We start from the raw sequence: 24,453 nt of genomic DNA on the forward strand, positions 1-24,453 counted from the left end.
TTTTCCTACAGTACTGAAGAGGCCTATTGCCACCAAACCTCTGCTGGTTGCATGGCTAGGCAATAACAGGTTAACATAGCAGAATCAAAACAATTTGCAAGTGATGCTTGGAATTAATTCTAAAATCTAACCAGAATTGAAAGAAACCAGCCTCTATCGAGGCATCACAGTTTCTCCCGTAGGATTTAAATGCTTGAATTATTGCCTTGAAAGAAAGACTGACTTCCAAAAAATATATGTAACAAAATCTAAGCGGGATCGTACATTCATATATTGCCAAAATAAAAAGACATTCACGGAAGTTTTTAACATATTCTATAGCCAACAACATTAATTTTGGTCCTCAGCCACCTGAATATAAATGTTAATGCTACCTTATCAGCAGCATAAAATAACCCCCCAAATTACCAGTTAAAATGGTATTTGTGACAAAGTACATCCCCAGAACTTTGACCTGTAACATACAGTCATGTACATGTAGAAGTTGACACTGCACCTGTAGTTTGTGTCCCAACTTTGGCACAAGCCTGTATCTCTTGGAGGACACAAAACCTTTAAAAATTCATCATCTATTGGGGAGTTTGGAATACCGGTAATTCAATTTGAGTATACAGTAGAAGCCAGTTAATTGCACAATGGATTAACGCACACGTCTGTTAACTGCACACGTACGGAGTGCCAAAATCCCAAAGCGGTGCGGTCCAGCTAGATAACTTTGTATTATTGCACCAGCCGGATAATTGCATGAAATTCACTGGCAAATAGGCCGTGCAATTAAGTGGCTTCTACTGTATTTCAAGGATGTATGCTCTAGGCTCGACAAATGAAATTTCCTATGAACTACATCAGTCAAACTTCTCCTTTAGCTTGCCCTTAAAGAGTGTCGGGAGAAGGGACAGCACAGCGAACACAGCCAGGAAGCTCATAGACTTCCAGGAGACCGCAGCTCCATAGTGAGTCAGCTGGTACAGAGTAGTGCCGGTCTGGATCGCTATACAGGAGGGTGGGGCCACGCCTGGGGAGATGGGGTACAACAGTTAAGTTGTTAAAACTTGAGGACTCTAAAAGGTAAAGGTAGTCCTTAAGCCATAATTAAGACTTTAAATAGTAGTATCCAGTATTAAGTAATAAAGAGTACCACAAATGTTCTTTACTGGATGTTTTCTCAGCTTTCATAACTGAACATAATAAATAATCATCAACTGAAATTTTATAGTGCAGTGACTCAACAAGGAATTATCACTTACAGTGATACATCTTTGGAATGTTGAAACCTACAAGGACTAGCACTACAGAATATCTTGACATGGTTCCAAGCAAGGTCAACTTTAAAATATTCATATCCAAATTAAGCCTGGCATTCCAAAGAAAAACTACAGAAAATTGGTCCATAGTAGATGATTAACTAAAACTTACAAACAGGACCTTTAACAGTTAAGAAAACAACTTTCCCATTCTCACTAAGAGGGCAGGGATAAACAAGTCCACTAGCCCTATTGTCCAGGGCAAGTGAAAGTGCTGTTCGGGCAAGTACATGTCCTACCCCACTTGTCCGATCGGGCAAGTAAGATTTTTCCATTGATTTTAGTGCAATTTTGATATACTTGTTACTTTTTACAGTCATGACATCAAGCAATTGTCTACAGAGAATTCCATTGCTGGAAGTGAAAATGCATATACTAGCAGCGTTCCCGCCAGGTTCTTGAAAGTATGCGTCCAAATATTTGGGAGGGGGGTAATGAGCGCCGGAGGCGCGAGACGAGCGCCGCAGGCGCTCGCTTTCTAGGGGGGTCCGGGGGCATGCTCCCCCGGGAAAATTTGGATTTTCAAACCCTCTAAAACACAATTTCCTGCAATTTGAGAGGAAAATCATGCGCTTGAGATTGGATGTCGGTTGCCTCTTTTACTCCCGTTATTCAGTAATCGACGACCGCCCTCTCGAACCCCAAAAATACGTTATATGGAAAAAAAAAACTATAAGCACAGGGAATCGAATATCAGCCTTCCGTGATCTGGCCAGGGTATAATTTGTCCAGACATGAACATTTTTGATGCTTCGCAACAGGGCTCTAGCCAGTTCGTCAGCCCATGGAAAAATTTTGCCAATTTTTTCCGTCATTGAATAAAAAATGGTCTAACGTTACCGAGTCGTGCGATCGATGTTCCGCCCTCCCGCATCAAATAGTTTTCCGAGACGATAAAATAACGACGCCATCACGCACATTTTGTGTTTTTTTTTCTATTTTTCCCGATGATTTTACTCAAAATTTTCGTATCGGTGGGGTTTTACAAGGCCGTGCCGTCATTTTCCACGAGCGTGCGACCTCAGGTAACCCCGTTTTCGGCGTGAAATCTTTGGCTGGATTTCTTTTTAAATGGACCAAGAACGTTATACATTACTCGAAGGAGGACGATATGCTGCCTCTTTGGTAGTGATCAGTGCCGGTGTAGCCTTGAAGCAGTAGCCAGAAAGACGTCCCAACGTGCTGGGCGTTGCGATCGACGATCCGTCTGGGGAGGGGGGCGTGCCGCGCCATGTGCCACGGAGGCCAGTGCCAGTGCACAGCCGACTCGACAACAATATTGCGGCCCCTTTTCTGCCACAAATTTTGTCTTTTTGAAACATAAGAAATTTTGCAAATAACATATAAAGTGTACAGTTTTGGATTCTTCACTTATTTACCGTGCACCGCTTTTTAAACTTGGATAAATGGGGAAACTTTAATAGTAAATTGTTAGCAGCTAGGGAAGAAACTTGCCAGGCGACACGGTCGGCTACCAATATCACAAAACAACGTCACGTGCGCCTAATACTCCGTAACTTTTGTTTTTTTTCCCGGTGACCAATGACAGAGTACAACATTACATTTATCAAACGCTGATTGGTTATTAAGATGATTGGATTTGGACCTGGTGGCCAATCTAGACTGCTTGGCGCCGGTGGCCTGTTGCCAAAGATACCGACTGCCAATCAATTGCCCACAGCGTGAGAACTTTTGTTGAGATGTGCAACACTCGCACAGAACAGTTTGTTTGCTCAATACTAGTATTACCCACACATCTTTAACAAATACGTGAAAATGAGGATAAGTAAGTATCATGTTAAAATCAGAATATAAAATCTATATAAGATTTCTTCCAGACGAGTGTTAGAGAATGCTGACTGTCAGATGTATGTCACGGACTACAAAAAATTACATTGCGCAACGGACAGCTCAGACTGGCGCGTGGCTGGGTGTGTCGCACATGGGTCCGCTAGTTGTAAAACGTGCCGCGCTCCGCCCCATGCCCAGACTACTGGGATGACCGGAAAGTGAACAATTTGAAGTATAAATTGTAAAGGTAGGATTCCTTCTTATAAACACAGATTTTTTGAAATATTCCAGATACATTTTGTACACTGATGGTACAGGTCAGCCTTTCTTTCAGATTTTTTTATGGACGCATTCAGCCGAGCCGAATGCGTCTTTCCAGAAAAAAATGCGTCCAAAGACGTAAAGACGTATGCCTGGCGGGAACGCTGTATACTAGTAACAGTGATATTTGAATTTTGGGCAAGTGAAAAATTGGTTCGGGCAAGTACATCTTTTATGTGCTTGCCTGATAGGACAAGTGGATTTTAGAAAACTTGTTCAACCTTGGAGGGGTTCTGAAAAAAAAACAAGGCTTTACGGGAGTAAGAAAATAAAAAATGTCATCTTCACCCAGGAAGGTGCCCAGGTAGAAGGGGTAGAGTGGAACGTCTATAACAGGAGATGTGATGTTGATGAACCAGTTGGGCAGGAACGGGGTGATGCGCAGGAAGATGATGTACCACAGCAGGTTGTCACGGTGACGGTTCACCTGCAGGAGACGGACAGGCGTCAATCATCCGTGTCAAAACTTGAGGACTATAAAGATAAAGGTAGTACTGAAGCCTCTAAAAACAACTTGATTAAAAAGTAATACAGTCAAACCTGCCCGAGCGACCACCTCTTCTCAGCGACCACCTGGCCATTTCGACCGCTTTTTCTCGGTCCCGATTTATTTTTCCATTGACGTAAGCATTAAGCGACCTTTTCTCAACGACCACCTGGCCAACGCGACCACGACCGGCCAAAATTGGGACCTATAACGACCGCATCATTTTGAAGATTAAGGTTTTCATCGATTTTTTATGATAATTAGCGCGATTTTGTGCCGAAATCGGCCAGTTTGCGTCGGATTTTGGGGTTAAATTTACAGTTTACAGTGTGCGTGTTGTATTTGACATTAAAGACCTCGCTTCTTTGCGTGCGTGCAGTGTGCTTGCTATTTGCCATTAAACGCAACGGCAACCATTTATACTTTGCATCGGGCATGTTTTGAGTCGATACTCTTCTCAGCGACCACCTGTCCAAATCGACAGCTTTTTCCCGGTCCTCCGAGTGGTCGTCTTGGGCAGGTTTGACTGTATCTCCCACCAAATAATTGCTTTTGCTAAAGATATCAATCAAAAAGTTCTCTCAGTTAAATCCATGGAGAATACCACTTAAGAGATGGATAAACAGCTTGAAAGCACAAACTACAAAGTGCAGAGTCTGTCTGTAATCAAGCCACATCTGTATGGTAACAACTGGATAGTTAGTGTGTGTGTGTGTACATGTGTATGTGTGTGAGTGAGCTTTAATACGCTATTTTTTTCAAAACCTCCCTATGGACTTTTCTGTTCACACATACACTCTTCCTAGTCCATACTTACCGTTGCTGACCACTGCTTGACCCTGTCGGGGATGTAGCGCAGGACAAGTCGTCGCCCCACCAGATATGACAATAAATAGCAGAAAGAGGCACCTGTCGCAGAACACTGTGGAAACAAAAAATATTCATGAGTTGAAATCGACATTTGAAAAAGAGTAGGGGGATGCCCCGGTCTGCGATGGTGCAAATTGTTCTATCTGGAGTTGGTGATTCACTACAAATCACCCAGATAGAGGCCTGGCTAACCTCCGTTTCGTATCAGGCTCCATGTTGTATCAGGCAAACATGTCAGTAATTGCTGATTCCTTGGCAGATGGACATAATTGGAAGAACGAATGAATGAATGAATAAATGAGTAATAATGAATGAATAAACTTCTAAGAACAGAACAACAACAGGTTGACTCACCAAGCAAACGATGAAGAGTGCCAGAGGGAAGGGGAACATGTAGCCTATCAGGATGCTGAGGAAGATGGACCCTGGTATGGCAAATGTTTGTAAACTGGGAGCAGCAAGTCAAGGAAAGTCAAACTACAAATTATATAAATGACTGAACGAGTGACTTTAAACTTGTGCAATGTGAACATGCTGGTTTTTAGAAGCCCTAAAATTATTAAATGTAATACAAATCTTTATGTTGAAAATGTTTAGAATATTGATTATAATTTTAATTGTATTCCATTTTGGATATCTACAACAGATCCAGACCATACATGAACAAAAAAACTATGACACAATTCAAATGGTCACTCAACAAACTCCGTTACTCGACAATCATATTACAGTAAATCAGAATCAGCATAACCTTCTATATGGCAAAAACATGTTATAAATCTTGGATACCAAAGCTCTTTGTACACAATCAAGTGTTCTCATCTAGACGACACTTCAGTGATAGTTTCTTAACTTACAAGTGTTTTAAGCTAGACAACACATCATTTATAGTCTGTTATCTTAATATTGACCAGTTAAAAAAACCCGCATGTGTTTTATTGTTATCCAGTAGATTACCTACCTGATGAAAAAATTATATTTGGGGATGTTTAAAGTTAAACCTTTGCAAATATTCAAGCATCTTGCGACAGAAAGGATACAATATATAAGTGACAATCACTCCTGCCATGACTTCATAGTAGTACGCCTCCTTGTATGCTGACAGCACACGTCCGAGTGCTTTGGCATCTTCTATGTTTCTTGGTAATTTCACTGCTGCTCTCTCCTCTCTGTTGAAATAAAAAATAGATGATAAAGACATATGTGTAGACTAGTGAGGAATGGTGTGCTGCCAGGGGCTCACTCATTCAATCATTTATTCATTTCATAAGTTGAAAGTTCCTCTGTGTTGGTAGGGATGACGGAGGGCGCAATAGACTATGATCCACTGCTTAACGAGTCATGTGTGCTACTTAACTTGATGTCACAGAAGCAGTGGATTGTCCTTTCTTTGATAAAGACTAGAATCAATCAATCGAAAATTTGAGTAAGTCCAATTTTTTGTGCTAGAATTTTAGTGCAATTTTATCCTAAATTATTCATTTCATCTTTGAGCTCTGACATTAAAGTTGTGCAGCCCCTTCAATTTCTAAGGACCCCAAACATAGAAATCGTATTCCTTCTTGATCTGAAGACAAATATTCATATAGCTTCCAGTACATATAAGGTGGGTTTACTCACTCCTTCAGATCTGGAAAGTTCCAGTAGACGAGACCTAAGACAACCAGAGATGCCAGGAAGATGAAGGCGAGGATGGTGAAGTTTTTGGACGACTCTTCTTGGCTGATATCTCCAGGTCTACTGGTGTTGCCTTTGTCTGGAAAAGAAGAAGAAAAATGAATTGAGAATAAAGGAAGGGCCATAATTTCCATCATCTTCCCAGAGGTAAAAGTGAAAGGAGCTAAACACTTCAAGACAACGATAATAAGGCCAATCTTAACATTTCATTTCTTCTTCCGGATCCCTTGGATATATTGTCTTCAATTTTGCTGTTTCCTGAACAAAAACAAATTACTATTCAATAAAAATAGCAATATCACTTTGACATGACCACCCCTGTTGAGCATCTTTCGTTATATGGCTATCTTTTGTAATGGTAACAACATATCAACTTCATATGGCCCAAAGAAACATACGAGATGACATGTCATGGTTACCTCCTGGTTCTTCGCGGGCCGTTTCTGAGCCCTCTGCGCCGGACCTGGACAAACCCTGGCGTTCCCTCATCAGAGGCGGTCTCGGTGTAGCTCCGAGAGGACTAGGAGGGCGCACGGTGTTTCCTGGGACGTGGTTTTCCGCCGAACCTGCGGCCAAGCCGGGATCAGACGACTTTTCTGACTGGGAGGCGGCCATGACACTTTAGGAAGATTACATATTACTTGTGGGGGTAGTGATTTTGTAAAAACAAACATCAAATAAACATGATGTGTACAGTAGTTGTATAAATAATCTTAATGTTTCTATATAAAGAAATAATTTATAATGTTTGTTGTACATCATAGGAGTCAACCTTCAGAAACTTGTATTTTCATATCGATCTATTTTTGCACACACCCCTATAAAGTTACTATGGAACATCCCTATTTCTATGTGGTGTGCTGGGAAAAATGCATATTCTTTGATAAACCATGTAAAGAATATTAAAATAGCATCGCATGGCTACATAATTTCCCAGATATGACAAAGACTTTATCAAAATGAAATAAATCGTCAGCTAGAAATACCAGTTACCTGGCCAACGGAGGTCACATGATGGAAATCATCTGGCTAAAATCCAAGATGGCGGTAGGGATGTCAAATTTTTATGAGTTCATGTTTTGCAGCTGATTTCAGAGCTCTGATGGTCTAGATAAGGATGGCGGGAAAAGTCAAATATGCCTGTGACATCGAGAAGTCTGTGCTGATCAATAATTTCGAGAAGAGAGGCTGGGTAAGTGCTTCTGCGGACGAGGATTGGAACTTTTACTGGTAAGTAACTCTGCTCTATATCCGGTCTCTATATCTATAGCTCTAAGCTTCAGCCAGGCATGTATTTACCTACTACACAACTGTGTTATTCCTCTTGATCACAGGTGTAGATAAACTTGAAATCCTAACGTTACCTGTATATTCTTTGTGTGATAAGCTTCTTTACAAGGTCTCTTGAATCTTTTTATTGAAATCAAAGTGGGGAAAATCATTTTCTGATCAAGTAGGTTATACTAACTTACACTAAGTTACAGGGATAACCTTGTTGTTCTGATCAAATATGATGGAGACAGAGGCAGGATTGAAGGTTAGATAACTTAGAAATTATACTAGGACATAGAAGATAATGCATACGGTCCAATTACAATTTGATAACAGTACTGATTCTTATGAAGATTATTGAATCCAGTTTGTGTTCAGCCATTGTAGTGTTGCATTGTTTATTTCTTTATTTATTTGTTTATCTTATGTGTGAGCATGCCAACTTTAAACAGCAGACTTCTTTATTTCCAGGAGCAGCGTTCAAACAACAAGAAACATCTTCAGCATTGAGAATGGGTACAGGCTTCAGGATGACCAGTAAGTAGCTGTTTCCATATGTTTTGTTTTGTGTCATCAAAGTGTGTGAAACTGTCCTTTCAAGGAGTCTCCCTTTCTACATTTCTGTAAACAAATCATATGGCGTCAACATCGCATTTCTTCCTGTGATGACAAACTGAGCCAATGCCAATGCCCTAATACTTTGGGCAATCTTGACTCAAGCTTGCTTTGCATTGTATTTATACAAATAAACAAATGCTGTAGTTTCCTTCCTGTCATTAAAATGTATGAAATGCCTTTTCAATGAGCGTACATTTTGACATCTCTCTAGACAATGTGTGGCATGATCCTGTGATTACCAATTGAGCCAATGTCAATGTCAAAACTTTGCAATCTTGACTCAAGCTCACTGCTGATAGACATTGCATTGTATCATATATCACACATATTTGGATTTACCCCTTTGCATTTGTATATTAGAGTCCTGAACCCAACTGCATAATATCAAAAAAGCTTGACTCAGCCAATACAAATCTTTATAACTAAATATAAGCTAGCAAAAGCAGGCAGCCCTTACAATAGATAGCTATCATCAGTCTATGGCTATTTTTGTTCCTTACAGAGTCATCAACCACTTCCCGAACCACTATGAGCTGACCAGGAAGGACCTGATGGTGAAGAACCTCAAACGGTACCGTAAGGACCTGGAGAAGGAGGGCAACCCTGTGTCTGAGAGGGACGAGGAGGGGAGATACAAGTACTTAGGTACAAACAAACTTGATGTCGAAGGGTATTAGACACGTCTTACTATCAGGAAAAAGAAAAGAGTCTGACAAATGTTTGATACAAATGATCTTGCTAGAAAAGCCTAGAAATCTGCTTGGGCATTGCAATCATGTGTTGCAATATGTTCACAGTGTTTACAGACTGTGACAATCAGTGAAGAGCTCATTACTTTTTGAATTGACAGCTCCTAAAGTCTTTGGCAAAAGACAATAACGTTTCAAGAAGCCATGGCCTAAGATTATAGTAAGAAGATTCATAGATTCCTTGCACCACATTTTGTATTACTACACACACACACACACACACACAGTACTCAGTGTTCCTATCTTTGAATGAATGACCCCGTGCAAATAATGCAGACAAAACAACATTTTCTTGGTTGAAACGTGAAGTAAGATTTTTTTCATACCAGCATCCATTTAATAACCTATAATTTTCTGCTATCGACAGATTTCATCCCGGTGACGTTCCTGCTGCCTGCAGACTACAACCTGTTTGTGGAGGAGTTCAGGAAGAACCCGAACAGCACCTGGATCATGAAACCTACAGGGAAAGGTTGGTGTACACAGGACTCAAATAGAATGTCTGCAAGTACTCATCGCATGTGTATTGCCTTCTTCCCTACACTCTTTACTTCAATTATCACTCACTCATTCCAAACTTGCTTGAGAAGAGTCTCTCCTTGACTAGTTTTATTACGTCATTACTTGACTAGTTTTTATTACGTTTTGTTACACTTTTTGCTACATATCACTGATTTTCATGTAAGATATTTTCTTCATGTTCTTTGCTTAGTTTTATTTTCTCCTTTATAACTGTTCAGCAGTTTTTCTGTTATTCACCTTCCAGGTATTTCTTTCTTATTTTTCCCCCTTTTGCTCTTTGTTATTTTCTTGTTCTTTCTGTCATCTTGCTTTTTATTGACTAATTGAATATTACAAAACTTGTATTTGTTCACAGCAAGGGGAATTGGAATTTTCCTGATCAACAAGCTGTCCCAACTAAAGAAGTGGTCCAGGGACAGCAAAACTAACTCGTAAGTCTTTACTTACTTAGTTTCTTACTTGGCACATTTGAATTTTAATTCTGCTTTAAAAGACCCTTTATAACAAAAATATTTACATTCCTTTCCTGATGACTATACCCCTGCACACACACACACACAAAACATATCTGAATTTCTATTTGGTTATCTTATTCCCGAACTAGCAAAAAAACTGATGAAAACACACCCTTTCTATGTAACATTGGCAGCTGTGCAATAATTTGATTACATACCACCATACCATGCCACGGATTACAGTAGAGACAGACTAGCTGTAGCTCAGCATCACACATGGTGAAGAAACCTGCCTGTTTCCTTCCCCCAGGTTTGCCGCTCCCTCTGGTAAGGACGCGTACGTGATCTCCCGCTACATCGACAACCCGCTTCTGATTGGTGGGAAGAAGTTTGACCTGCGCCTCTATGTCCTGGTGACTTCTTACCGACCACTTAAGTGTTACATGTACGTCACTTTTCAGGCTTTTAGCTAGGATTTTATCAAAAGGTGTCCAAATTTCTTGCCGTTCGGCAAGCGCTGCAGGTGCGAGTATTGTATATATTTACAAGCACATTTACTGGCCACATGTGACCTGTAGCATCCCTGGTCAATCAGAATTTCATGCTTGTCAGAGGATGTGCTCCCAGTGTAAAGCCGTACAATTTGAGTTATTTTTTTAACAGGCCGTGCAATGTATGCCTGTACGGCTGCCTGGCTAAAAGCCTGTCACTTTTATTTAAGAACATTGATGGAGTGGCTGTATTTCTTTCCTTAGGTACTTTTAGATGTACAAATTGGTACTGATACATCATCATCATCATCATCGCGGGCTGCTTGCCCGGACAATAGCAGTGTACCCTGACTAGATGTAGTTTCTAGCAGCCTTTCTGCTGGTCAGACTCGATCAGCCCCTGACAGCGAGAGTTTGTGACTCCCTTCCAAACCTCAGTTCAGTATTCAGAAATTCAGGGGAAAGCAACACAGCCTGAATAGTAGTGGAGTCATCTGGAGAATTAAGCAATGATGTCTCTTTATTTGCCACACCCTCTGTACCTGTATTGTTGTAGAGGAATGTAAAGTTTTAAAATGTTTATTTGAATATTGAGAACTTGTTTATTTCTTGACAGACTTATTGATGAATTGATCAATTAATTGATTGATTCTCACTCCTCAGGTACCGCCTGGGGTTCTGCCGGTTCTGTACAGTGAAGTACACGTCGAGCACAAGTGAACTGGACAACATGTTTATCCACCTCACCAACGTGTCCATACAGAAACATGGGGTCAGTATATAAACCTCACCAACGTATCCATACAGAAACATGGGGTCAGTAACACAACATGTTTATCCACCTCACCAACGTGTCCATACAGAAACATGGGGTCAGTAAATATAGTAGATTCTCCATCAGCCTTCAATTATTTAATAATTCCATGTTAGTGGGGTAAAGGCTACATGTACATGTATTAGATAAACTATTCATAAGGACAATGTGATTTGATTGATAATGTCTACTTACTAAAAAAAATAATGTCTACTAACTATTGGTTATTAGTCACTGTACAATGTAATGTCACCTCAATGAACACTAAATTTTGTGTATGGGTCTTTTGTCTGCAGTTCATCAAAGAATTGCTAAAGTGGTGCAAGGAAGGATGGATTAGAGTGCATACTTTTGTGGATTTCTCTTCTTTTTTTCTCCAAAAAAGCTCTGCAACTCTAAGTAAGTAATACCTCATAACAGAATCAGTTTTAGCTTGAATTTTTCTCTTCTTTGATATGTAGGATGAATACAACAATGTACATGGAGGAAAGTGGACCATCAAGAACATGAGACTATTTCTGGAAGGGACACGAGGGAAAGAGGTTTGTATTTAATACAAATTGTACTCCAGATTTATTTACCAACATTGTCTACTTGGAAATTTGATTCAATTGGCTAGAGCATGTACTATCTTGATGAATAAAATGAAAATGGTGTTTGTATCATTTTATTGTTTTGTAGACTGCTGCCATCAGGTAAAGCTGCTTTTCAACATTTTCACCAAATACGCATTAAAAGATTAGATGTGTGTTTTACTTTGTGTCGTTTCCATCAGGTGACAGACAAGTTGTTTGATGACATCAACTGGCTGACAGTCCACTCTCTCAAGGCTGTCTCGGTGAGTCTTTCTTGTAACAGGCAGTTAAAGAGTCATGTATAACTGTTTTGCTTTTTTGTACTGTAACAAATTGTATTCATCTATTCCACATTTCATTTGTCTCTGTTGGTAAGTCTTGGAAAGTTATGACATTACAGTGTGTTGTGCCTGTTTGTTTTTAACATGTATAGAATTAGGTAGCTTTTAGATCTAGACTGTGAAATGTAATGGAAATAACCAAGAACAAAATCTTGTATCAAATCTAAAGACTTTTAATTTATCTTCACAGGGTGTGATGGCCAATGACAGACACTGTTTTGAATGTTATGGGTAAGTTGGTTTACATGGTTACTTCTCATTTTCAAACAGGAGTAAATACATGTACATTTTATGCATAAAACTATAATGTAAATATGATGAATAAATTTCTTTGTTCTTATTTTTTTTCAGATATGACATCATCATAGACAACAACCTAAAGCCATGGCTGATTGAGGTTTGTTTAACTCTTGGTGTTTTTTTAAGATCAGATTTAAAGACAGCATTTCATAGTCTATGTTATTTCTTTATGATGATAGAGTCTGGTCATCATATTAGAAAAAAATTATATCAGGCCTAGGAAAAAAAATGTTGTGTTTCCTGTTTCCCTACCTACCCTAAAAAAACCTGCCGACCCTAGACTTTTTTTTTGGGTGGGCAGTGGAGTCACATAGCTTCCAGTTAGAATTTTTATTTAGCCTGCTTCCTATTGAAGTAAAACACTGCTTGTCCTATCTAATGAAGGATCAATGTATCTATCATGCACAAAATTAAAGTTTGACATTGAAAGACAAGTGTCATCATGCACTTCAGTTTACTTTGTTCAACCGTATTGTAATATGTATCACAAGAATTTTGGCCAGCCTAAAAAAAGTACCAAAAAAAAAAAAGATAATGCCTACCTACCGACCCTAATTTTTTCAGGACTGAAACAGGAAACACAACATTTTTTTTCCTAGGCCTCAGTGACTGTACTACAACAGTTTTGTCAACAAGCATTTTATGTTACCTTTAAGTTAGCAAAGTTTAGCTTAACCCTCTAAAACCACGATGATTGCCTGTATTTTAAGTGAATTCCTCCCCCTTGCAACTTCACAAGCCAAATGTGCTTTTAGCTTGTTCTCCAACCTACTGAAATGGGGACAGGTGAACTCAGCTGAGTGTCATTGTGGCCACCCTATCCAAATTATGGGACTCATTACAATGGACTGCGTATTAGGCCCCAACATCTCCAACCAGGACCTACTAGACGCTAACAAGAAGGCCGTGGCCTGGCTGCAGTACTGGCACGGAACGATATGATGATGATGATATTTTTTAGCATGTTCTCCATAAAGATATGCACTACTTCTCCCCTATTACAGGTGAATGCCTCCCCCTCGCTAACATCCACCACTGCAGCTGACCGCATCATGAAGTACAACCTCATCAACGACTCTCTCAACATTGTCATGCCTAACGGGGAACTGCCTGAGTAAGCTGGGTCTTCTTATAATTACTTGTACAAGCAGTTGAAAAGTGGATAATTACATGATATACTGGCTGAATATACAATTCTTCTCTGCCCTGTGATCAGTTTCATGTATGCAATTCAGCCTGGTAACAGTCGAACCGCAGGTCACCCTAGAACGCGTTATTCTCTAAGATACGGCTTTTGACGCGACCCGATTTGACCCCGCTGCATGGGTGTTTATAACTGCCTGTTGTACAGCAAAAAGACCTCAGACCTACATGATGTTTATACTTTTGCATATCTACAGGTTTTGCCCAGTACAACCATGTAGATATTTCGTGCATTGCCCAACGGCAGCGAACGCTGTTGGCTTTGAAACATAAGCAATTTTTGGTAAGATTATGTTTGCTGGTCTTTTTTACATTTCAACTTCATCCCTCGAGATAAATCCACAGCGCGAAAGTCCAATTCCTCACCTTTTCATTGATACCTAAGTTCCCGGGGAAATTTGAAGAGCAACGGGTTTGCCCCGAAATTATGTGACAACATGTCGAATTTCCCGGCATCTATTTTCGAACGTGAAACCGCACACACTGATCTTTCACTATCCTTACAAATCTCAGACATGAAGTATTGATATCAGTATGCTTGCACATGAATCCCACTTATTCTGGCTTCTGGTTAATGAATGAATGAATGAATGAAGACCTTTATTGTACAGTTAATGTCAGTTTCATTTCGGTGGGTTTTAAGAAGTCTATTTGCGACGGCAAATCCTGAGCCGTAAGTTTTATCAACTTTTCCAAACGCTGCAACATTAGGCTTGAACTCGCCTGACCCCCACGACACGGAAAATGGAACGTACCGGCTGGGTTCCATCGTTCGAACCCAGATTCGGACCAGGAGTTCGAAACAGATTGACTCAAAATCTGATGTTTTTTAAAAAGTCTGACTTTGTACTGAAACCCTGTGTCTATGTGTACTTGTCTATCATCATGTCACTTATTATATTGCATCTGACAGTCGGACCCATTCAGCTTCTCGTACCAAGAAATGAGGCCTGTGACACCATGCGAAATGTATGAAAATACGGTCAAAACGCAGGGTAGTGTGCATGGCCTGCTACAACTAGACCGAAACTTCACCACCGTGATTTGCGCATGTTAGAAGATAATTTCGGGGCAAACCCGTTGCTCCTCAAATTAAACAAGAAAGTTTGGTATCAATGTTCAGGTGAGGAAGTGGGCTATCACGTGGTGGGGTTAGCTTATGGGATGATGGTGAACTGCAAAAAAGACAACCACAAATAAACTGGCAAAAATTGCCAATGTTTCGAAAGCTACAGTGTTCGCTGTCATTTTGCAATGCATGAAATATCTATATGGCTGTACTGGGCAAAGCCTGTAGATGTAAGAAAGAACAAACATTATGTAGGTCTGAGGTCTTTTTGCTGCACAACGGGCACTTGCTTACACCCATGCAGCGGGGTCATGCCAGGACAAACTGTGTTCCGGAGTATGATCTGTCGTAGAGATAGCTGCGCAGAACGGATGCGCATAGAGCTCTGCGGTTCGACTGGTAAGGAGGCCTGCAACAGTTGCAAGAAGGCCTGTTATTTGTTGTTGATATTGTGTACAAATTAACACCACCACTACTTCCTTAGTCAAAAAGATCACCAGTTCTCTCATGGCCAATATCTTATGATTAAAAATATTACTTTAAGTTAGCTCTAATAATCAAGAAAGATTCGCAATAGTTTGTAACATCATGTTAATGTATCTCTTTGCAGTGTGAGATGGAACAAAGTTCCCCCAAAGGAGGCTCTAGGCAACTATGACCTGCTGTAAGTACAAAGTTCTGGTTGATTTTATTTTTAGAAATGAAACAAATTTTACACTAAAACAACCTGACCAAGAAGGACTGAAAACAACAGCAGAAACTCGTAAAACTGTCACAGACAAGAAAAAGTCATATTTGCAGAGAAATTTTAAGAGTTGAACGTTGTATGCACCAACTGCAATTCAGGTGCACATTACGTAAGATAAATTCATGTCATCATATGTATTTTAGGATTCCCAACACAGGCAGCCTCGTAGGACCAAAGCATCCAATGTCATAGTGACATAGAGGAAACTACTGTTAGTTTACCTGTAAGCTGTAACTTTGTCTATGTCTAAATGTTGTCTAGGTATGACGAGGATCTGGCTCAGGCAGACATCTTGGAGAGGGACACCAAGAGCCGGCTGGGGCTGAGTGTGGGCAGCAGGGGCAGGGACACCAAGTCTTCCTTCACTGGCAGGCCTCCGCCTACTACATGGAAGTAATGAAAGAACAAGGAACACTGCAAGACACAGGAGCCTGGAGGCTGGACACCAAGTCGTCTTTCACTGACTGGTCACTGCCGACTAAATGGAAGTAAGACAGAGACTGGGAACGCTACAGAACGCTTGATCTGGACATCAAGTCTTCTTTCACAGGCACCAACAACGACTACATGGAAGTAGGGTGTATATATATATAGATGTAGTGGCTAGGAACACTACAGAATGCTTGATCTGGACACCAAGTATTCAAATAGGATAGAGACCGGGACACTACAAAACACATGATCTAGACTCAAAGTCTTCTTTCACTGGCAGGCGGCCTCCTACTACATGGAAATGATAAAAGAAAAATGAACACTATAAAACACAATAGCCTGTCCCTAGACACCAACTCTTATTTCACAAGCAGGCCTCAGGAAGTAGGATAGGGACTAGGAATGCTACAGAACACTCGATCTGGACATGAAGCCTCTGCCTGCTACATGAAAGTAATGAAAGAAAAAAAAATGAAAACCGTAAAACACAGGAGCCAGGATAGGTACACCAAGTGTTCCTTCACGGGCAAGCCGCCACCTACTACATGGAAGTAATGAAGGAACTGCAAAATATGTTATCTGGACACCAAGTCTTCTTTCACAGGCACCTCTGCCTTCTACATGGAAGTAGGATAGAGGCTGATTGAATGCTACAGAACGCATGATCTGGACACAAAGTCCTCTTCCTCCACAAACTACTGGAAGTAGGATAGAGACTAAGAACACTATCACAGTCATGAAGTAATGGAAGAACGAAGAACGCTGCAAAACACAGGAGCCTGGAGGCTGGGCATGCACCAAGTCTTCTTTGACAGGCAGGCCTTCATCAACAACGTGGAAGTGTCATTCAAGGAATGGCATTTTACAGTATCTGGACACCAAGTCTTCCCTCACAAAATACAGTCAAGGAAGGGACGCCAAAGCAGGGATCCTCTGACAATGTGGATGCCTCCACCTACTACATGGAAGTAATGAAAGAACAATGAACATTGCAAAACACAGGAGCCTGGAGGCAAGGCTCCAAGTCTTTTACAGGCAGGCCTCCACCTACTGAAAAGGAAGAACATTGAACACTGCAGGACACAGGACCTCGGAGGCTGGACATCAAGTCTTCTTTCTCAGGCAGACCTCTGCCGACAACATGGCAATAGGTTAGGGAATAGGGATTAGGAACGCTACAGAACAATGGATCTGGACATGAAATCTTCTTTCACCGTAACGCACCCTAATACCCCCTCACATGTAGCGAAAATCGATCGGACGGCGAGTCTGCGAGCTCTAAATTACGAGGAGGCATGTCCCTGACGGGAAGGGGGAACTCTGCCATTTCTTCGTCGGCATCAGGGTCATGCCTCCTCGTAATTCAGAGCTTGCAGACTCGTCGTCCGATCGATTTTCGCTACATGTGAGGGGGGTATAAGGAACACTGCAAAATACAGGTAGCTCTGCTTACCATATGGAAATAGGATGGGGACAAGGAACACTGCTGAGTAGAGTCGGGATCCAAACACGGAAAAACACGGCAGATCTGCATGGGAATAGGAAAGGAACCAATTAAAGCACATTGCATGTAAAGTACATCCAGGATTTTGTCTACTTGATACCCGAAAGTACCATATAGATATTGTCTATTATATAGACAATGTAATTTTGGCCTGTAAGAATGCTCTGTTATCAGTGGTAGCCACTAAACAGATCCTGACCTACATGTTCATGACTGGCTTAAGGAAGAATAGGTATATATAACACTGTGTTAACTGATGCCTTGACACTGTGAGGTAGCATTTTTACACCAATTGAGCCAAGAGTTGTTTCACCGAAATATGTCTGTCTATATATAAATATATGTATAACTATAAAGAAAGACTTACCATTCCATGTAGATTGAGGCAAAGTTTTATTGAAGATGATATTGTGTATATTTGCTTTGAGTAAGCTTTATTATACACTGCGAATGCTGGACCATGTACAGACACCATCTTCCAGTTCTGTGTGTCTACTTGGTTTGGCCCCTTTCTTGTATATTATCATATAGCCAGGGGACGTGGGCCAATCAGAAGGCCCCATTTCATGCTGGTTATGACGCCGTAACAGCCGTGCATTAAATTTTTGATTATCACATATGTGATAAAACTTTTGAAAGTTTAAACCAATCAGGAGGACAGACAAATAGGGCGCTGGCCAATCAGAATGAGATATCCAGGAATCGTCCATCTGCCAAGATAGGGGAATAAGTACAGGCATGGCAGGGGGGATGGCTCCCTCTATTAACATCGGTAGTGCGTGTTTCTTTGTTCAAAGAAAACATTTGCTGTCTTAAAACAACATTGAATTACCTATAATATTTAAGACAATAAAATCTATTTCAAGTCATGTAACATAATGAATCGACTTTGTTCTTATTTTAAGCCTTGGAACAGAAATACATTTCACGTACAAGTTTTATGTTGTTCAAATTCACTGTTCAAATATATGTACTGAATAAAAGATGTATGTTTAAGAAAAGAATTTGTCGCTCCTACTCAACTGGAAACTCTAATCTACTCTTAAATGGGTCAGTGTGGGTAGGCTATATGATAATAGGGTTAATGACCCACCTGTTCCTCGGTATATATGGTGTCATAACGCCTGGTCCTTTGCTATAACCACCTCATAAAACGGTTTTATTCGGTGGTTATAGCAAAGGCCCAGGCGTTATGACACCATATACACCTCGGGGCGGGTCATTAACCCTTAATTATTAGTCTTTTGGAGGGAATTTGTTACAGTGATTGTAAATACAGATTTAAGCATGGAACAGTTTGCACGTTTGGTTGGAGTTGCACCACATTGCATAATAAAAGAATTCAAACAACACACAGTCACAGGTACTATAAAATGTGTATTTTTCTTTGCAAGTAGAATAATTTGAAGTGGAATATTGTGCTCAGTACTAGTATGCCATAGTTCCTTTCATAAACGAGGTATAATGAAAAAGGACAAGACATAGTTATCAACAGCCTGTAGATTCACTCAGTGTGTTCCCCTATGAATTGCTCTTGAAAATTCCGAAATGCACACAAAAAATGTACGGTCTTATTGTAAATGTCAAGTAACTAGAAGAGAAATCTTTATATAAGAATGAACACGTGGACAAACATTTTGACATGTCTCCACAATGAGAATAGCATTTTGTCTAGCATCGCGGGAGAACTTACTTGACAATTTTAACGAGCCAAGGAGGAAACACTCCGAAAATTGCAAAATATCAATTACATAGAGCCGACGAAAACACTTTATCAAATGCACAAAGTCCTAGTCTGTAATCAGATATTACGCACACAGACTTCTTAATGGGAAAAGGACCTCTAAGTCTTGCGTCCTTTAAATTGGCCGTGGAGGCGAAATGTCTGGTTGGTTCTTTTTTTCTAGCATATCAGTCGTGATCAACGGACACAGCCCATGAAGGAAAAAAAAACACATTTTTTTCTGAGACCTAACCTTGTCGATCCTGACTATTCATAATCATGACACTTAGCTACGTGTTAATGACGCCACCTGACGTGTAAAAATGTATTCACTATATCTGATACTTTTACAAGCATGATTAAAAAGAAAGTTTTTTTTAGAAAAGATTGTTTTTGATACGGTATTAGCTCGCCGAAAATAATTTCATCAGGTTGGTAGATCATAGGACATAAGAATTTTCTTTTACACAACCAGTTCTTTCTCACCTGCTGACGTTTCGCATTACCTCTCTTTCTCATTTACTGTACCAAGCAAAGAAAACGATTACGTGGCTGTATGATTTGTCTCAAGTTCAAGATCGTGACTGTGCTGTTTGCCACCCACTCAATGCAATTTTTTTCATCTTTGGTCTCTTTATTTTTCACATTGTGTTCTGGAACCTGCCTGACGCAGGGCGTGTATATTTTGCTGTCCAGAAATCTGACAATGCCGGGAGATAAAAAGCCGTCCCAGACTGGTGACACAGGTAAACATTTTGAGATATCTTTTATCTACACATGTCAGCTGCCAGGTGGACGGGGTTGCTTTTCAGAAATCTTTGTGTAAAATCTAAGATTTGAAATTGCATAGTGCCTTTCTTAGCGTAGAACGTGTTTTTTTTTCATCTTTTCCAAATAACCGTTGACTGAGGCATGAAGCTTGAGAGATACATTTTTATGACGAAAATATTGTGATGTTATAAAATTTCAGGATGATCAAGCAATGTTTTCCTCTCGAAAGCATATTTTCACGATGGTAGTTTCCAAAATGGTCCTACGCTTACTGTGGCGTCATCACCAGTCATATTATGATTACCATACGACAAAAAAACTCGAGTCTGAAGATTGATGATGCTATGTACAATTCGTCGCAGACGCGTTTGTTTTTTCATAAACTTTTACCATAGTTGTAAATATATGCTTGTAAAAATAATGTTGTATTTTGATTTCATGAAATCTTTAAGCAACTGTTCTTCCCCTAGATACATGCATACCGTCGGTGCCATTTTAATTTTGCAATTTTCCTCTAGGCACCACACCCATGCAGCAGCCGCAGACTGATTGGCAGGTACGTGCGGACGCTGCTGCGAGTATACCCAACCCCATGTACGCCTGCAAAGCAGGTAAGACTATGTAATACTGCTGCGGTTTTTACCCTTTTTGTCCCAATACAGTAAAAGCCAGTTAATTGCACAACGGATAATCGCACACTTCTGTTAATTGCACGAAATCCCAAAATCCATTGGTGGTGCGGTCCAGCTTAATAACTTCGCTTTGTTGCACCATTCGAATAATTGCACGAAAAGCACTGTCAAATGCGGTGTGCAGTTAAGCGGCTTCTACTGTACTGTCTTGTCCTGCTGGGTCTGATCACATTCGCCGTACGATTGTCGTACGATCACAAATTGATGATGAAATGTACAATAACAATTCGTCGCTGACGCGTTTGTGTTATAGTATTTTTTTTATAATAGTAAACATATATTTGTAAAAAAAATAATGTTGTAAAGTATTTTGATTTTATGAAATCACGAAGCAACTGTTGTTCTCCTAGATACATACCGTCGGTACCATTTTGATTTTGCAATTTCCCTCAAGGCGCCACACCCATGCAGCAGCCGCAGACTGATTGGCAGTCACGTGCGGACGCCGCTGCGAGTAAACCAAACCCTTTGTACGCCTCCGGAGCAGGTAAAACTCTGCAATCCTGCGAGTATTTTTGTCCTGATACTGTCTTGTCCTGCTGGGTCTGATCACATTCGCTGTACGATTGTCGTACGATCACAAAATGATCGCCTCCGAAAATAGTTTCATCGGGTTGGTAGAATATAGGATGAGGGGGAATCCTTATTACACAACCAGTAGGTACGTTACTTACATTGGGACTGTTTTCTTGTCGCAAAAGCGCCACCTAAATCGGCTACATATAGCGGTGAGAAGCAGAACTCCAGTGAGAAGCTCTGACGAAGGTGTCTGAGAGACATCGAAACGTAAGCAATGCAAGTACCTACTGGTTGTGTACTAAGAATTCTCCCTCATCCTACAAAATGATTGCATTCCTGAGATAGTCCTGTATGCGCCATACAAATTCAGCTGTAATTTTACGGAAAAGTCTGTTTTACATCCTTGGTGGTTCATTCTGTGACAGACTAGTGCTAACAATGATAATAATTTAACTTCAGTTATTGTAAAGACTGTAGCTGAACAGTCAAACAATTGGGTATTACTTAGTCTTTTGTGTTGGAAATTACAATGGACCGATCCCAAAACCCCGCCCCCTGTTCGATCATGGTCCTATTTCGAACACCTCCGTCAAAAATAGCCATTTCTGTCCAATGGGGCAGTTTTGACGGAGGTGTTCGAAATAGAATAGGTGGTTCTATCTGTTCGATATGGCGTTCGACAGGATTGGTCCATTCCAAGCCAAAAAGAACACTATTGTTTTCTGACAGACCGCACGAGTCAGGGTGGATCTGGCGGCCGCGGTGCCCTCTGTAGCTTCATCCTCTCCAACCGCAGCTGCATGACCGCCGGCATTGCCGTGCTGGTGAGCCTGATCGCTGTGGGACTTGTCCCTCTGGCGGTCGACATCAATAAAGAGGTAAACAGCCCTGCACTACAAGCTTGTTGTAAATTAGCATGAAAGTTCATCTGTGTTGGTAGAATGCAGTATAGAAAAATATAGGGACTTTCCCCCTATAGTGGTAATTTCAGTGTTGGAGGTAAAGTGTTAGCATTTCTGTAATTGTTAATTAATTTTTCTGCTCATCAAGCCAGAATTTCCAACTTTTCTTTCTTATTTTTTTTTGTGATGTACGCATATAACGTTTATTCGTCTATAGGAGATGTCTGAACTGTCCACAGCTGTTGACGCCGTTATGCGCGACCAAGACATCATGTCCACCACTGTTGACGCCTTGAAGCGCGAACAAAACCACATTTCCACCACTGTTGACGCCTTGAAGCGCGATGAAGACGACATGCGCCAACTTTCCACCAGTGTTGACGCTTTGAAGCGCAATGAAGACGACATGCGCCAACTTTCCACCACTGTTGACGCCCTGAAGCTCGGCCTGGAAAAGGAACGAAACCGAACCACCGCCTTGGAGCAGCGTCTTCAGGAGATGAATATGACGCCAGCTGCAGGTAAGTTGGGTCTTAGTTGCTATGTGTACTGTTTGTGCACCTGATGGCATATTGGGCAGCATCTTTAGTATAATAGCGAGACAATTTGTGGCACTGACTATTATTTATTCCAGTAAATGATATCAATCATTTACCTTTAGTTAGCAAAAAGTCCTATGAAGTATTTTCTTGCATTGATGGATAAATTACATCTTTGGTGGTATCGATTGTCATATTTTTTAATCACTGATCAATAATGTACCTACACAACTTGTGTACATGCATCTTCCAGTCATGTTTTAACATAGGGGTTTACTTACTCATAACGGTTATTGTTACTCTGTAATACCATTTTCAATATCACCAGTGCCTATCCCTGAGTCTGGTGTTGACTCAATTTTTGTCAGTATCTTGCCCCAAAGGTTAGAGTCGATTCCATATTACCGAGAGGGTGTTTCTTGCCTTTTGTTCTAACAATTTGGAAATCTTTGTAACAATCTAACTGTGATAGGTAACTGTTTAGAACTATTTACAACATCTATGTGACGTTCTAAATGTTTCTATAGTATTCAAACATGTTAGAAACATTTCTAACATCAAATACATTATTTCTGTTAGTTTCTAAACTGTTCCAACATAGATGCATCATTTGTGATCACATGTTCGAACATGGAAACAATATGATGAAACTGGGTCAGTGGGCTGGGAAGAGGGCAATTCACACATCCCTGCCAAGTGCAGGAAATTATGTCTGTCTGCCACCTTCTCACAAAAGACTCACCAGTGTATACTAAAGAAAATCTAAAAATAGAAGAGCCAAACAAAGGACCAAGCTTAGCAGCTTTGTTTATGGGGTCAATAAAAGTTTTTATGGAGGGAAAAAATGACACAAAATGTTGGAACATGTTGGAACAATAACAAAAACACATAGGTGTTTGAAAATTGTTCTAAATAAAGAGATAATGATATCATTACTTTCCCAAATGTTCCAACAAATATAAAAAAGGTTCAAACATGTTCAAACTTTCATTTGAAATGTTTGAACAATTTCGAACTTTAGTGACTGAAATGTTCTTTTACTCAAAATAGTTCAAACTTATTACAAATATTATTTCAAAACCATCTCGGTGACTTGGAATTGACTCTATACAATGTCGCGTGGAATCTGCTACAAGATCTTCAACACATGGAAGACCTTCAGCGATGCGGCCGCTGCCTGTGGTGAAGACGGCGGCACCCTCGCCATGCCCCGAGACGCTGAGATCAACGCAATCCTAACCCCCTTACACAAGACCGTGAACGACGATCGTGCCTTCTGGTTCGGCCTGCACGATCGGTGCGAAGAGGGGAGCTTTGAGTGGGTGGATGGTTCTGCACTTGGGTCGTACAACGACTGGGCTAAGGGAGAACCAAACGACCATGGGGGTAACGAAGATTGCGTTCTTTACTCCGGAGTGCCCTGGAAAGGGAAGTGGTTCGACGGAAATTGCGACTTGACGATGCGCTTCATATGTCAGGCAGTTCCAGGTACTTTTCTGTCCCAATTCCTGAAATGTACCCTTCTGTTAGCCTCCTTCGCCGGCGTCTCTAGGGCCTTGGCGAAGGTTGTTATCGCTCGATTCGCGATTTTTATCCGAGAATATATTCCTCTCCCGACATTTTTCCTTTCCCGGCATATTTTCCTTTCCCGTCGTATTCACGGATAAAAATCGCGAATCGAGACACCCCCCCCCCCACACACACACACACACCTCTCTCCAAAAATAATAACTATCGCCAAGGCCCTAGAGACGCCGGTGAAGG

At 40.7% G+C, this 24,453-nt stretch overlaps 3 protein-coding genes across 3 annotated transcripts; 2 read left to right on the plus strand and 1 right to left on the minus strand.

The window, feature by feature from the left end:
- Window positions 1-684: 684 nt before the first annotated feature.
- LOC118414960 (transmembrane protein 41B-like) lies at window positions 685-7,092 on the minus strand. The gene is made up of 7 exons (XM_035819304.1): window positions 6,870-7,092; window positions 6,394-6,529; window positions 5,814-5,942; window positions 5,128-5,221; window positions 4,721-4,825; window positions 3,705-3,843; window positions 685-1,015 (listed from the first exon to the last, which is right to left on the minus strand). Exons 1-7 carry the CDS (start codon window positions 7,063-7,065, stop codon window positions 846-848), a joined length of 969 nt encoding a protein of 322 aa, XP_035675197.1. The 5' UTR covers window positions 7,066-7,092; the 3' UTR covers window positions 685-845.
- A 277-nt stretch (window positions 7,093-7,369) lies between these two features.
- Window positions 7,370-16,496, plus strand: LOC118414439 (probable tubulin polyglutamylase TTLL1). Its single transcript, XM_035818476.1, has 14 exons — window positions 7,370-7,680; window positions 8,194-8,259; window positions 8,843-8,985; window positions 9,457-9,561; window positions 9,967-10,042; window positions 10,377-10,511; window positions 11,221-11,329; window positions 11,833-11,913; window positions 12,147-12,209; window positions 12,478-12,518; window positions 12,639-12,684; window positions 13,592-13,701; window positions 15,470-15,523; window positions 15,869-16,496. Exons 1-14 carry the CDS (start codon window positions 7,568-7,570, stop codon window positions 16,002-16,004), a joined length of 1,278 nt encoding a protein of 425 aa, XP_035674369.1. The 5' UTR covers window positions 7,370-7,567; the 3' UTR covers window positions 16,005-16,496.
- Window positions 16,497-20,393: 3,897 nt separating this feature from the next.
- Window positions 20,394-23,077, plus strand: LOC118413054. The gene is made up of 5 exons (XM_035816197.1): window positions 20,394-20,648; window positions 21,124-21,216; window positions 21,978-22,126; window positions 22,542-22,671; window positions 23,073-23,077. Exons 1-5 carry the CDS (start codon window positions 20,567-20,569, stop codon window positions 23,075-23,077), a joined length of 459 nt encoding a protein of 152 aa, XP_035672090.1. The 5' UTR covers window positions 20,394-20,566.
- Window positions 23,078-24,453: the final 1,376 nt, after the last annotated feature.

The sequence above is a fragment of the Branchiostoma floridae genome, chromosome 4 (assembly GCF_000003815.2).
Source record: "Branchiostoma floridae strain S238N-H82 chromosome 4, Bfl_VNyyK, whole genome shotgun sequence".
In the NCBI taxonomy this organism is placed as follows: Eukaryota; Metazoa; Chordata; class Leptocardii; order Amphioxiformes; family Branchiostomatidae; genus Branchiostoma; species Branchiostoma floridae.